At 39.8% G+C, this 14,251-nt stretch overlaps 1 protein-coding gene across 50 annotated transcripts in view; it reads right to left on the reverse strand.

Moving 5' to 3' along the window:
* Positions 1-14,251, reverse strand: part of TTN (titin) — a 275,212-nt gene that overhangs the window by 226,857 nt on the left and 34,104 nt on the right. For all 50 annotated transcript variants that reach the window (XM_053215372.1, XM_053215354.1, XM_053215355.1 and 47 more), the window contains 13 exons: positions 13,939-14,211; positions 13,537-13,800; positions 13,185-13,445; positions 11,302-11,562; positions 10,499-10,762; positions 10,145-10,405; positions 9,753-10,013; positions 9,074-9,334; positions 8,423-8,564; positions 8,168-8,333; positions 6,829-7,060; positions 4,825-5,109; positions 4,468-4,593 (listed from right to left, as the gene is read on the reverse strand). In XM_053215372.1, coding sequence (XP_053071347.1) covers positions 4,468-4,593; positions 4,825-5,109; positions 6,829-7,060; positions 8,168-8,333; positions 8,423-8,564; positions 9,074-9,334; positions 9,753-10,013; positions 10,145-10,405; positions 10,499-10,762; positions 11,302-11,562; positions 13,185-13,445; positions 13,537-13,800; positions 13,939-14,211 — 3,057 coding nt within the window. The remainder of the gene's footprint in view (positions 1-4,467; positions 4,594-4,824; positions 5,110-6,828; positions 7,061-8,167; positions 8,334-8,422; positions 8,565-9,073; positions 9,335-9,752; positions 10,014-10,144; positions 10,406-10,498; positions 10,763-11,301; positions 11,563-13,184; positions 13,446-13,536; positions 13,801-13,938; positions 14,212-14,251) is intronic.

Genomic DNA, 14,251 nt, shown 5'->3' on the forward strand with positions numbered 1-14,251 from the left:
TTTTTAACCATTTGCAGTCCATGCTGTGGAAACAGGGTCAAGGTTTTGACATAGTGACCTTGAGAAAAAGATAGTCCTAAGGTAGAGTCATCAGGATGGGTTTTATCTAGGATTGTGGTTGCTTACGAGGACAGGGAGAGGAAAATCTGCACTTCTGGTGGGCAGAAAGATCAATCAAAAAGAGAGCTGAGAGAATCAACATTCCCAAAAGTATAAAACAGACACCCTGTAGTCTGAAGAAAAAAATTCTATACTGTCATTACCAATGAGCAAGCATTGAAAGGTCTGAGCAAAGCAAAAAATAATTTTTAAAACTGAGAGTAATGGAATTTGGGCATCTTAGATATATTTGGCTTTTTTCAAAGTAACAATAGTATATAATAATAAAACCAGTTCTTTTCATATAAGGAGTTGAATCATGTTAAAATGATAGAAAATAACCCCAAAGCAAAGATAAAATAACATTATATTGTTATGGTTTAAGGTAACGTGCACTTTAAAAAATATACTTCCATTGAAACAGTAACCCTGTAAGTCAAGAGTGGATTTAAATTTAGTTATTTGTTTTAAAAGCCACAACCCAAGCTGAGTATGATCCCTATACCACTCCCTTATCTAATTACCATCTATGGAGGATTCTCTTGTGGTGCAATCAGCTAGCATTTGTTTGCATTTTGGCACAAATATTGGCTTGTGAAGGTTTCCCTCCATCCTGCCCATGGTGGTAGTATTTTTAAAATACTACAGGTTCTCCTTTTAAATCTCTTCACTTCCTTAGGTAGCAAGGTAAGGTAGAAAATGGAATGCTGATACCACAATTTACCAGCTGTGTGACCTTACACCTGTCATTTAATCTCTCTGGACCAGTCTTCTCATTTGTAAAATAAGATGCATAGTAATTCATGAGCTATTTTTTTTTAATATATGAAATTTATTGTCAAATTGGTTTCCATACAACACCCAGTGCATGAGCTATTCTTTGCAATAAATTGTTGTGTGAATTAAATGGCTTACACATGGAAGGAGCTTTATAAACCACTGTCACAAGTCAGTTATTATAGAAAGAATGTTTAACCTCGCAAGGGATCAGCAGTGCCTTTAATAATTTACCAAAAGTCAGGGCCAGGTGATGTAAGAGACAACACCATCACATGGAATTTAGCGATCATTCTATAACTATTTAGTTTGTCTATTAAACCTCAACAGAAATGGAAGATGAAGAGTTTGGTTCACCACTTTGCAAGGTTCTCTGCATATTACTACTGACAGAGGTAAACTGATTGAAGCCCTAGGATAGGCATGTATTGTCAACAAGAAATAAGCTAACAGGTGAGACCTCTCTTGGTAATGGATTTGGTGCTTCTGAATGGGCTGCCCCTTTCTGTGTCGGTCACTGGCCTCTTTTGGCTTCCATGAGGCCTCTCCACTGCCCCTGCTCCCCATTCTATTACTCCACTATATTTGGTCCCTAAATTCTGTTCATTCCACCTCTTGAATTCAATATACACCCTTTTTTCTCCCGATTCCCCTAATTGAGGGCCTTGTCAGCACCTTCCAAGCCTGTTAGGATGGCCTCTCCCTTGGTCCTCACCTGGTCTCACCTCCCACATCTGACCATTCCTCTTTTCACTACCACAGTAGTGTCTCTAAAAAAAGTAAATCATGTTACCGAGGGGCTTAAAAATCCTTCAGTTGCTCCTTAGTATAAACAAGGTAAAATCTAAAATCCTAAGCATAGAATACCAAACCTTTAGTACCTGGCCCTTGCCTTCTTTCCTGGCCTTCTCATCCACTTATCACATCACTTTCCAACCATACTTAAGCCACTTGTCGTTTCCAGAACATGAAGTACCCTTGCAAGCTTTTATGACTTTGTAAATGTCGTTCTCTGCCTAGAACACCACTGTGTTCAAGGATCCTGTTGATTTTTCAATGCCCAGTCTGTGCATCTCTGTTCATGTTGCAAACAGTCAGCGCTGAGTACATGGGCTGTTATGGCACTTACAACCTTGGGATCTAGTTGTGCACGTGTGTCTCCTCACCTACACTCAATTCTATGAAAGCCAGGTCTGGCATCCCTAGCAGCTAGTGTAATGTTTCAATAGCAGTCGAATAAACCTGAAGAGTTACTTAAATGAACAACAGGAATCCATCATTGCCAGACCACTTATCATTTTATTTAGCTAGCTGTTGCTCAGTAAGCCTTTGAATGATACTGATTATCTGTAGAATAAACATTGGTAAAAATGTAGCTTTATTACGTTTTAAAAATCTGCTTTTACAAATTGCTTTTCCACCAGTAGGTGGCACCAGAGACCTTCAGTAGGCAACACGTTCTCATAAAAGCACCACTAGATTGCTGAGGGCCAAGTTCCATGCTTCAGTAAGTATTGAGTTCCAAAAACATGTGACTGAGGTTTCTGAAGACTGATAATTTTTTTTCACATTTGTAGAAGGCAGGGCTGAATTTACTTTCCTAGGGTAATACTTGCTAAGAGAAAGTTGTGTAAATATATTTAGTCCCAGGGGCATCAACCTTTATGATTTGGTAAGCTTTTAAAAGGGCATTTTACTTAAAGAACTTACATTTTGCCATATAGAAAATACATTTGCAAGAGGGTGCTCAAATTTCTATATGTGTATAAATAGTACCACACATGAAGAGTTAGTAATCCATAAGTTTATAACGTCCATTTAAACATTTAAAGATGTCAGTCATATAAAAAAGATATTTTTCTCTTTCTACCCCAATTGGAGTCTTTTTTTAAAAATTATTATTATTATTATTATTATTATTATTATTATATTATTATTATTATTTTAGAGAGGGAGAGAACATGTGTGTGTGAGCAGGGGAGAAAGGCAGAGGGAGAGAGAGAGAATCTTAAGCAGGCTCCACCCTTAGCATGGAGCTTGATGAGAGCTTGATCCCACAACCCCGGAATCATGACCTGAACAGAAACCAAGAATGGGATGCCCAACCAACTGAGCCACCCGGGCGTCCCCCAATTGGAGTCTTATGAAAGGCTTAAAACATATTTTTGTAATACCTTAAAGGCAAAACTATAATATTATTTATAAACTGAAGAGTACTATATAAAGACTACTGCTTCAAATGACCCATATATATGTATATCGATTTGAAAATTTTCCTCTAAAAATTCAATGGAAGGACAAATTATTTAGTGTGGCTTTAATGAATTTGATATTAAAATGCCTTTTCTTTACTGTGTTAGTAGGATATTATCAAATCAGATCTTATTTCTTAATATTTAGTGTTTCTCAAACTCACAAAGTCTATGGTATTTCCCCATGTTGGTTGCCCACTACCAGACTTTTATGTTTATATAATTCCCCTCTATATTTATAATAAAATTAATGTATTGAGCACCAGTCACTTGCCAGCCAGGCCTATAGATGCTTTACCTACATCATTAATTATCTTTTCATTATACTCATAAAAATCAAACAGGTCCATTTGGTTTCTAGATCAGCATCTTCACCTCAGAGGAGGAAATCATCAGGTTTTAGAAGGCCAATTGAAATACTGACTTGTTTACAAAAATGGCTCATGGCAATGCAGAGATTGGGTCATAAACCAATGGAAGAAGCATAAAAATAAACCCACACTTAACTAGGAGTGCTATGAAGCTAAGCTCTAAGAATTTCCCTTTGGTGGGCATATATAAGGGCCAAGAATATGAGAGTGACTTTCATTTGGGATAAAGTTGATTTACTTTTTCCCTACCTGAGATAAATTTACAATCATAATTGGCTTGAAAGAGCTGCAAATATTTTGCCTCATTCTACCAACATCAGACTCCTGAGGCTGTGAGACAGGGCCGTGGGTGTTTGGGAAGCATGCCCCAATTAAAGAGCATATAGCTCTTACTATATGATGAACACTGTGCTACGTGCTGGTATGTGTTATCTAACACGATCCTCATTGGTATTAGTCATTTGATAATCATTCTTTTGTCCAGTTAACAAGTACATATTGACTATCCACTATGTATGAAGCTATCCTAGGACAAGGATTCACCCTCACTGCCAACGGTCTTACCTTCTAGTAGCCACTGCCTTTTTAGGCACCAGGTTTTAGGTGCTAAGACAGAATCCCTGCCCTTGTGAAAGGTATGTTCTAAGATCAAAGGCAATACTATTCTTACTTTACTCATGAGGAAAAGAGAGCCAGAGAAATAATATATTTGCCTAAGGTCACACAGGGGAGCCACAATTCAAATCTAACCTCTCGGATTATAATGCCCTTACTTTTGATGCTACAGTTCAGTAGTGGTAAACATGGTCTATTCCTTAGTTCAGTAATTCAAGTAAGTCTTTTGCAAGATTCCCATTAAGAGTCAAATTATGCCTGGGAGGTGTCTGTGATGGAGGAAAATGTGAGAAAGCTCTCCTCAGATCATTCTGTGTAAGTATTAGCAACGATACCTTTGCTCATGAACCTACCTGTTCCAGAAACTCTGCACTGAAAACGGGCTGGCTGTCCCTCAGAAGTGACGGTGTCCTGAAGTGGGGTAATGATAGCAGGAGGATAAACTGGCATTTCCTGATCTGGAGACACGACTTCCGGAACTAAAGAAAGGGACCACAAGATGCGTCAGGATTAAATCACCTGCAGACCTCAAAGAAGAATGGAGCACGTGGATTTATCTTAATTCATGTGGCATCAGGGCACTTTCTGAAAGCTGAGCAGCAATCCACTTGTATGAGCTCCAAATTGTATTCATAAATGCAGTGGGACAACACACAAAAAGCAGGTTTCTTAGGTTTTATTTTAAGCTGAGGCTAGCGAGGCCTTTCTACCTTCCACGGAGAGGGAAGCGGACGTCGTGGCTACTCCATAGTCATTCTTGGCTTCACAGGTATAAACAGCCGCGTCCTCTGGGAAGGCTTCAATTAGCAAGAGCGTGTACTCTTGCCCGTCGTGAAGGAATTTGCACTTGAAGCCAGTGGAAAGCAGCTGCTCTTCCTTGTACCAGGAAATTTTGGGCTGTGGTCTGCCAGATATCACAGCACAGAAGCGGGCAGGCTTGCCAGACTGCACAGTGACAGGCTGGAGCTCCTGCAGAATTTGGGGCGGTTCTGGAGCTGGGAGTAAATGAAAACAAACAGCTTGTGAAAAAACATGACAACACAAGAGAGCACGTGAAAGTCTGTGTTCATTTGTGGCCAGTGCCCAGAAACAAAACTTTGGAATTATGATAACTTTACTTGCCTCAGAATATTGGAATGTTCTTTGTGCTGGGAAGGAAGAAAACATTTGGAATTTTGTCCTCGAGGAGAGAGAATAACTTTAGAAAGGTACTTCTATTTGAGGCTTGGTGATGGGGTGTTGCTGCGAGTGTTGAACTTGTCAACATAAGGTGGTTGCCCCTTTGCATGTTGGGGTCTGGGTAGGGGTGCAGTGATGCACAGTACCCTAAAAAATGCTAGAACAGGGGTGCCTGGGTGGCTCAGTCAGTTAAGCGTCTGACTTTAGCTCAGGTCGTGATCTTGAGGTTGGCGAGTTCGAGCCCCATGTCAGGCTCTGCGCTGTCAGCACAGTCTGCTTTGGATCCTCTGTTCCTCTCTCTCTCTGCCCCTCCCCCACTCATTCTCTCTCTCTCTCTGTCTCTGTCTCTTTCTCTCTCTCAAAACTAAAAAAATTGTGAGAACAACTGCCACGTGCTACCTAATTTTACATCATTTGGACAAACCATGTGGTGATGTGGTTCATTTCATACTGGTTTGTTTTCCAAGTATTTGTGTATGTGTCATAGTCATTTCTTTATATATAGGTGCCAATGAAGCACAATCTTACGAAGGTAAGAATACATGTTATTCCAGATCTAGTTAGAGGCAATTAGGTAGATTGAAAAAAACTCACTTTCCTGCTATCCTAAGTAAAGCATCTTGTCTGTGTTGTGATGAGAGAGGGGAACTAGCTAGTTTACTGAACACAGAAATGGGGAGAAAGGACTCCTGTGAGGCTGGTTTCTGACCTTTACTTCTCTGTGCCTCAGTCTATCCACCACTAATACAGAAATAATAAGAACTGGATATCATGATCACTTGGTCTCCTAGGGACTGAGGGAATGTTGGAAATATGGTTCATTTTTATTAACTTGAGATTTTCCTAGAGTTCCTTCATCTGCCTCAGGGGTATTTGTGCAGACAGATATGACTCAAAATTAAAATAGGGATGAATGGTCCATTTTCTCTATTTAGGTTAGTCTCATTTCCAGGTCAGCTTCAAATTCAGCTCTAAGGTTTGTAATGAAGAAAGAAAATGGTTTAATGGCACCCCTCTGAGCCTTTGGTAGCATGTGGAATTTCCCCTAAAAGTAAGAGCCTATGATCCTAGGGCTTGGGGCAGAGAAAACCTAGGTGAACATTGCCTGTGGCTGTCTAGGCCCTCTGGGGCCTCAAAGAGGACCTTTGGGTTTTCTCAAAGGAAATGACCCTATGGCTTGGTAAGTCTACTGGTACTTAAGCACTTGGGGCCAAGGGCAGAAAACTTGACCAGCTGAATTCTGTATCTAGAAACCCATTGGGGGTCTATTATAATTGACATACAGTGGCTATTAAGTAGTGTTGACCAACTCAATGAAGATCCAGCCACTAGGCACTTTCAAGAAATGACATCTTTAAGTCTTTTTAATAGCTGCTGTCCCTTTACCAGGGAATGATGTGAAAATAAATGTAGTTGCAAGCATACAAGGACCATGGCTTCCCTAGAGATTTCCCAGAAACTATCAGCACTTTGGGAAGTTAAAGAAGAGGATTACTCTAGCTGGATTCACAAAACACATCAATATCTCCACCTACCATTGACATAGAGTGTAACAGAACTCCTGTTCCTTCCTGCCACAAAGGTGTATTCGCCAGCATCGCTATGCCTGGTCTCGGAGATAAACATCCTGTGGATTCTTCTCTCCACCACATACTGGTATCGTTCTTGAATTTGGAAGTTGATTTCAATGCCGTCTTTATACCAGTGGGCATCCACATCATCTTCGTTGACCTCAAACTCAACCACAGCACGTTGTTTCTCAATAACCTTTTGATGGAACAACAGAAAAAGAGAATTGAAGCCCCGGTTTCCTTTCAGTTTTGACCTGTTTCTAAAACTGCTTATTTCAAGAGTGTGCCAAACTTATCCATTATGATATAAAAAGCTGACTGGTTGTGTCACATTCTGATTTGTCCTGCATATCCTTGGACAATTGGTGCCCTAACTTCTTCTGTAGAAATCATGCTTATACCTGCACTGAGGAGGGATGCTGCCCCCAAAGAGACCATGTTCGAGTCCTTAAATGTTTGCTTCTTAACTGATAATAACAGAAATAATGACACTTTATGCCCATGGGCTTTTTATTTTCGACAAAGCTCTTCTAAGTTAGTACTCAATTTGATTTCATGGAGTAGGAACAAGAATCTACTGGGGTAGGTGGAAGCTATTATCCTCGTTTTTAAGAGTGAAGAAATCAAAGTTCAGAATCAGACAATAAAGGACAGAAGATTTATTCAGGTGGCCTGAGTGGCCCGGTTCTCCTTAGACGAGCAATATGATAAATCTGAACTCTAATGACACTTCTCGTACCATGTTATCTCCATTACATCATTTGAGAAGACTGGCCCTCATGAGAATAAATTCTGCACATGTGGTAGAGAGCAGAGGTGTCTGGCTCGGCATATTTGCTAGGAATCCAGCTTTGCCCGCACCGGTCTTCCTCTTGGACCTCAGAGGAAGTGTTTCCAGCCAAGTCCCTACATACCTGCCTCTCCATAACAGAAGGCTTCTGAGGAAATGCCACCTTGTTCTAAATTCCCTGAGTTCTAGCTGCTGTGTAAACACCGCAACTTAAATTTTCGTTCTTTTCTGGTTTGTGCGGCTTGGCAGGTGGCCATTTGTTAGACAGTGAAGTTTCCACAGCTGCTTTAATTAAAGTATCTAGACAGCTGCTAAGGACACACCATTTCCCTAAGTGAGGGAAAACTGTGACTAAATTGATGTCAGATCAAGAGTCTAAGCCAGCAGGGATCAGCTGTTTTCATTCTTTAGAAGACTGTGCTTAGAAAATTCTAAAGTTAAAAAATTAGAATACCAAACTATGGATGACGGGCTCCTGATGATGTCTCCCAAAATTCAGCATGTAGACAATACCTGAACCGACTTTTTAATACTCCGGATGCGAACATCTCTGCCCTCTACAAAGAGGTTAGCAGTGGATATGTTGCCTCCTGCCACCACTGCGTATTGCCCGGCATCAGACATGCGGGTGGATGGGATCAGGAGGCGGTGGACGTATTTCTCCTTCTGTATCTTTATTCTGTAGATGAAATGGAAATTGAAGTTCAATGCACAGTGACTCAAAGCAAACTGCGCATTCCTTGAACGCGGCAAAACAAAACAACTGACCTATCCACAATCTGCAGTTCTTGGCCATCTTTCATCCACTGGACAGTGATGTCAGGTTCAGAAACTTCACATTCAAACATGGCTCGCTTCTTCTCGAGAACCTTGATGTCCTTAATGTGTTTCCTAAATTCTATATGACGAGCTGGGAAACAGCATGCAAAAAAATTAACCTTTCTAACAGCCTTATGACATAACTTAGTATACAATTCACCTGTTTAAAGTGTTCGATTCAGTGGCCTTCAGTATAGTCAGAGTCATGCAACCATTACCATGATCAATGTTCGAATATTCCCATTGCCCCAGAAAGAAACCATGCACCCCTCAGCCATCACCCTCCAGACACCTTCTACTGTCTGCCCTCAGATTTAGAGACAAATCTGTGTCTCTACAGATTTGTGTATTCTGACATTTCCTATAAATGGAATCACACAATATATGGTCCTTTGGGACTGGCTTCTTTCACTTAGCGTAAAGTGTTTAAGATTCATCCATGTTGTAGCATGTACCAGCACTGGCTTTTTATTGCTAACAATATTTCGTGACATGGATACCCACATTTTATTTTTCCATTCACTAATTAGTGCACTGATTAACATTTCGCATAGTGTATTCACATTTATTTTTATGGATAGGACGTTTGTGAAACCATACCTTCCACATAAAGGGTGGCTGTTGATGTAGCTTTTCCAGCCACAAAGGTGTACTCAGCTGCATCCCCAAAGTGCACGTTCCTGATGTTCAGTGAGTGCGTGAGCTTTTTGGTTCTCATCTGGCACCTGTCAGTTGATTTGATTTCCACACCATTCTTTAACCATTTGTATGAGATGCCTTCATAGTTCACGGTTACCTCAAAGGTAATGGTGTCTTTTTCTTCAGCATTGATGTCTTTCAGCATGGATGTAATCATGATTGCTGCAAAGGGGAAGAAAATACACCCAAGGAGACTTTGTGTCAGCATGATGTGAGTTACAACAAGCACAGAGTGAAAACTAGGGACGTGTTTAATATGTCTGCTAAGGTGATTGTAGTTCAGGGATATGAGCTGTGAGACCTTCCAGGTACCCCTCTACAACAGGACAAGGCCAAGCAGAAAGAGCTAGTGATAGACACTAGAGCATCTTTGTAGGTAGCCTTTCCAGGCTACTCTAATCAGAAAATTTTAAACAGGTAGAGATACTAGTGCCTAACTCAGTGTGAACACATAGTAGATGTGTCAATCAAGGATTTTTGAGTGGGTTAACGGTTAGGAAGGAAAGGTGTAGAATACGGAATAATACGTAATACGGAGTTTCCCAAATATTTTATACAGCTTTTTTGTCTGTGTACTTACGGGTCACTTTCAGGGTGGCGCTGACTTGGTCATTGCCACAGACAAATGTATACTCTGCAGAGTCCTCTGTGCTGGTGTTCATGATGATCAGCTGGTGGAGTTTCCCTTGCACGACTATCTTGAACTTCTCACTCATCTCAATCTCCACGCCATTCTTCAGCCACATGGAAGGGACATTGAAGTGGGACACCTCACACTCAAAGGAGGCATTTTTCGTCTCAGGTACCTCAATGTTTTTCATGGTTTTTGTAATATGCAATGCTTGGGAAAACCAAAGAGTACTTCAGTTAGTATATATTATTTTTTAAAAAAGCGGATGAAACCAACCAACCAAAAAATGAACACATGCGGATCATCTAGGGAAACGCCATAGGGGGCTGTCTCATACTTACTCTCCACGAAAAGTTTAGCTTTGCATTCCAATTGCCCCACCACAGCTGTATATTCCCCAGCATCCGAGGGGGAAATATGCTGCAGCATCAGTTTGTGGACCTTCCTTTCCGAGACCAGTCTGTGTTTGTCACTTGGCTTAATCTCCACATTCTTGTGGAACCATTTTACTGGAACCGTGTCATGGGAAACACTAACTTCAAAGGCAACGGTGGCGTTTTCCAAGGCGGTCACATCTTTTGGCTTTTTAATGATCTTGACAGCTAATGAGGAAAGTTGAAACAATTCAGGGATATGGGTTAACTTAGCGGTAACCATTAACCGGCTACTTGTAAAGTGTTTCTGAATCAACTTACTCTCAACGTGCAGTCTGGCACTGGCTCCTAGCTTTCCAAGCTTGAAGCCATACACGGATTCATCCACAACAGCACAGTTTTTAATCCTCAGAGTGTAAACTGTTCCTTTGACTGAGATGTCATACTTGTCATTGGATCGTAGCACAACCCCATTTTTGATCCATTGGACACCCTTTACGTTAGGGTGTGTGAGTTCCACAGTGAAAACGGCATCCTGTGTCTCTGTCACCGTGAGGTTCTTCAGAGTCTTCTTAATTTTGACAGCTGGAGACAAATTTATGATTGATTTAGGAAATAAAGATGGTATCATCAAGTAAAAGAATTCCTGGAATGAGATCATTACCTGGTCATCTTGCAAAAGAACGGCTATCAAAACTTTTGTGGTTTATGCAGCACCTCTATTTTAAAAGATACCTTGAGATTATTTACGAAAACCTGGAATCCAGTTTAAAATGTACACTGTGCAATGATTTTTCTAAACTTGAATGAGATGAAGTTTGCACAGCTGTATACTAATAGCTTAATAGACTGGAGAAGAACAAAAGAAGGGTGGAGAATGAGAGCATCTCATTAAGCTGTTCCTCCAAGCTGGAACCTAAGAAATGGCTTCTGCACAGAAACACATCTTATAAGCAATTTTGTGCCCTGTGGTATATGGCTTAGAAAGTTTGGAGAGTTTATAATAATTTTATGAAATCATGATTCATGAAATCCAAAATAATTATACCATTGACTTTTAAAACGAGAACCATCAAGAACGTAATATAATGTGGAATGGATAAATCTGTTATTATATCACTAACCTTCAACTTTGAGTTTGGCAGATGTTTTGGAGGTGGCCACCTTGTAGGTATATTCTCCCATGTCATCTAATTTGGTGGCAGCAATGATCAGTCTCCTTTTGTGGTCATCAGATTCACTTCTGATATTGTTACTCAGCGGTAGGTGTTTGCCATCCTTCAGCCATTCGCCTTCAGCATCTGGGTTGGCAACTTCACATTCAAACACAGCTTCCTGTGATTCAGCCACAGTCTGATCGGTGAGTGGCTTGGAGATGGCCCCCCCTTTGGAACAAGAGAAGTACAAGTGTGAGTCCTTTAAAAAAATATTTATACAAAAAGGAAATCTTTGCACAATTAAATATAAAATCAAATTTTAAAACATGATTTTGAATATAATGAACTGTCTAATAGAATTATCATTGCCCATATTGAGAAGATATCACAGAAACCCCTACTCTAAGATTGCATGACTGATAAGGAAAATACTGGAATCAGGAAGGTTTTGCAAAGGGAAAGCAACCGGTAAATACTGAATTCTAAGAACCATACCACATGGATGGCCTCTAACTCAATCCTTCTTCAAAAGCATTCTACCTAGTCTTCTAAGGATTGCTTCCTGCAAATGTGTCTAATATTTGATTGGGAAAAGATGTGCTAAACAAAATGTACAGTCATCAATGTTTCTGTAAGATAAGAGATTCTTATGTACTAAAAAATCACTATTTTCACAACTGCCATCTCTTTTATGAAGCTTCCCCCTTTGTCTCCATGGCCATCATTCACTGGCAGAAAAAAATTACTCCTTCAGCAAGTTAGTTGCTGATGTATCTGTCCCTCTCTAAAAATTGTGAATTCCTCAAGAAAAAATATCATGCCTCATTTGTTTTTGTGTCCTGTGCTTCCAGCAGTCCTTGCCTATGGTAGAGCCTTAAAAAATGTTGAGTGAAATAATATAAGGGCTCATAGTTTTTTCTTGTTCGCACACATTTAAAAACATGCAATTTATATTACACATGTCAGAGTGCAGGATCCAAAATTTTGTTTCAGGAGTGTTTTTCATAGTCAAATATCTGCAGAAATATTATAATGTAATAAAGTATAATCTAGGTAACTCATATGAAGTGGGACACACAATTCCCATATGGACTACACAATTTAATCTCGATGTCATATCTCAACTCCTCAGGAATTAAATTGTAATAAACGAAGCAAATTAATGATGACTTCTAGTTTTTTCTTAGCAATTGATTTATGCTTTTGGTTCTCCATTTTGAAACTAGGGATTTCTGCTGAATGAGAATGGTCTACTTCATGTCACAAGAAAGAGATATATAGATACATTGAGTTATATTTTAAAATTTTCACTGGGTTCATAAAACAAGTATGAAGGGAACAAAAGAAACAAAAGTTGAAGAAATAAGAATGATTAAAAAAAAAGAAATACACCTTTAGAGTAGGAAAGTTTAAATAAAGCTCAGTTCAACAAATGTTTATTGATCATCTATCACGTGCAATATGTTAGAGAACACAGATGGGAAAGAAGCAAAATTCCAAATTGGAAGAGTTTATACTCTGGTGTGAGAAGAAGAAATGGGCAATGAGAAAAGTATGTGATAAAGGCCATGGAAGAGACACACACAAAATAATCCTGACGTTGTTGGAGTAAGATCTTACACAAATGGGAAAATTAAGGAAGGCTTCACAAAAAGATGGCATTTGAGGTAGGTCTCCCTAGAAGCACATGGTGGGGAAAGTGTTGAGGGGACTCCTGACTTTGAGAACAGCATAAGCAGAGGCATGGAAGAAGGAACCTGACGGGAATTTGGAAGGAAATGGGCCACAATTTCTTAAATTGAAATAAGTACCCCACATAAGAACTCAGACTGAATGACAAATGTACCAACCTGACACAGTAAGTTTTCCAGATGTCATATTTTCTCCAGCAAAAAATGTATATTTTCCTTCATCATCTTTCATCATATTTAGAACTGTCAGCTTATATATTTTTCCATGAGCTTCAATTTTATATTTGGAACTGGGTGTGATTTCTTTGTCCTTAAAATTCCACAAAACATCAATTCCTGAGTGGGATAGCTCAACTTCTAAGACCACATTTTGGGTTTCTGTACAGGTAAGGTCACGAAGACCTCTGATAATTTTAATTTCTGGGGAAAAAGAAAATAAACACTTGGTTAATATTACACTGGGAAAATAGAATGCCTAAAACAATAATAAGTTAAAGGGAAGAATCCTTACTTTCCACAGAAAGATCACAGCTAGTTTCGACTCTGCCAACCATCAGCTTGTAAGGTCCTTCATCTGAGGCGTGGATCCGGTTAATCACTAGTCGCTGCTTAGTGCCTTTGACGATGGCTTGTACACGATCATCAGGCTTGATTTGTTCATCATTTAAGTACCATTTAACAGAAGTCACATCAGGGACTGATACCTTGCATTCGAGCACAGCCTTGGTACCCTCAATCACATTAACATCCTTCAGAGGTGTTATCACTTCAACACCTGCAAAACCACACAGACACAGACACACACACACACACACACAATTTATTAATGTGAATTTTGTTTTAAACGCCTGCTAATTAAAGTTTTCTACCTCACTTAAAAATATACACATAAAAATATGTAAGTTGCACTCACTGTAGACAGAGACACGCCCACTTGTTGATAGTCCAAGGGATGGAATGGTGAAGGAGTAATTTCCAGCATCCTCCTTAGTCATGTCTTCAATAAGCAGCATATGTGACTGTTTGTCTATCACAATGTGAACCCTGTCACTGGGCTGTACTTCTTGGCCATCTTTCATCCAGACACCTTCCACATTCTCTAAGGAGACCTTAACTTCAAGCTGAACAATGTCACCTTCACAGACTTTTTGATCACTAAGTCCTTGTAGAATAGCAATGGGACGGGCTGTGAAATATGGGGAGAAAAGTGAAAGTTATGATCATTT

Source organism: Acinonyx jubatus, chromosome C1, assembly GCF_027475565.1.
Source record: "Acinonyx jubatus isolate Ajub_Pintada_27869175 chromosome C1, VMU_Ajub_asm_v1.0, whole genome shotgun sequence".
NCBI lineage: Eukaryota > Metazoa > Chordata > Mammalia > Carnivora > Felidae > Acinonyx > Acinonyx jubatus.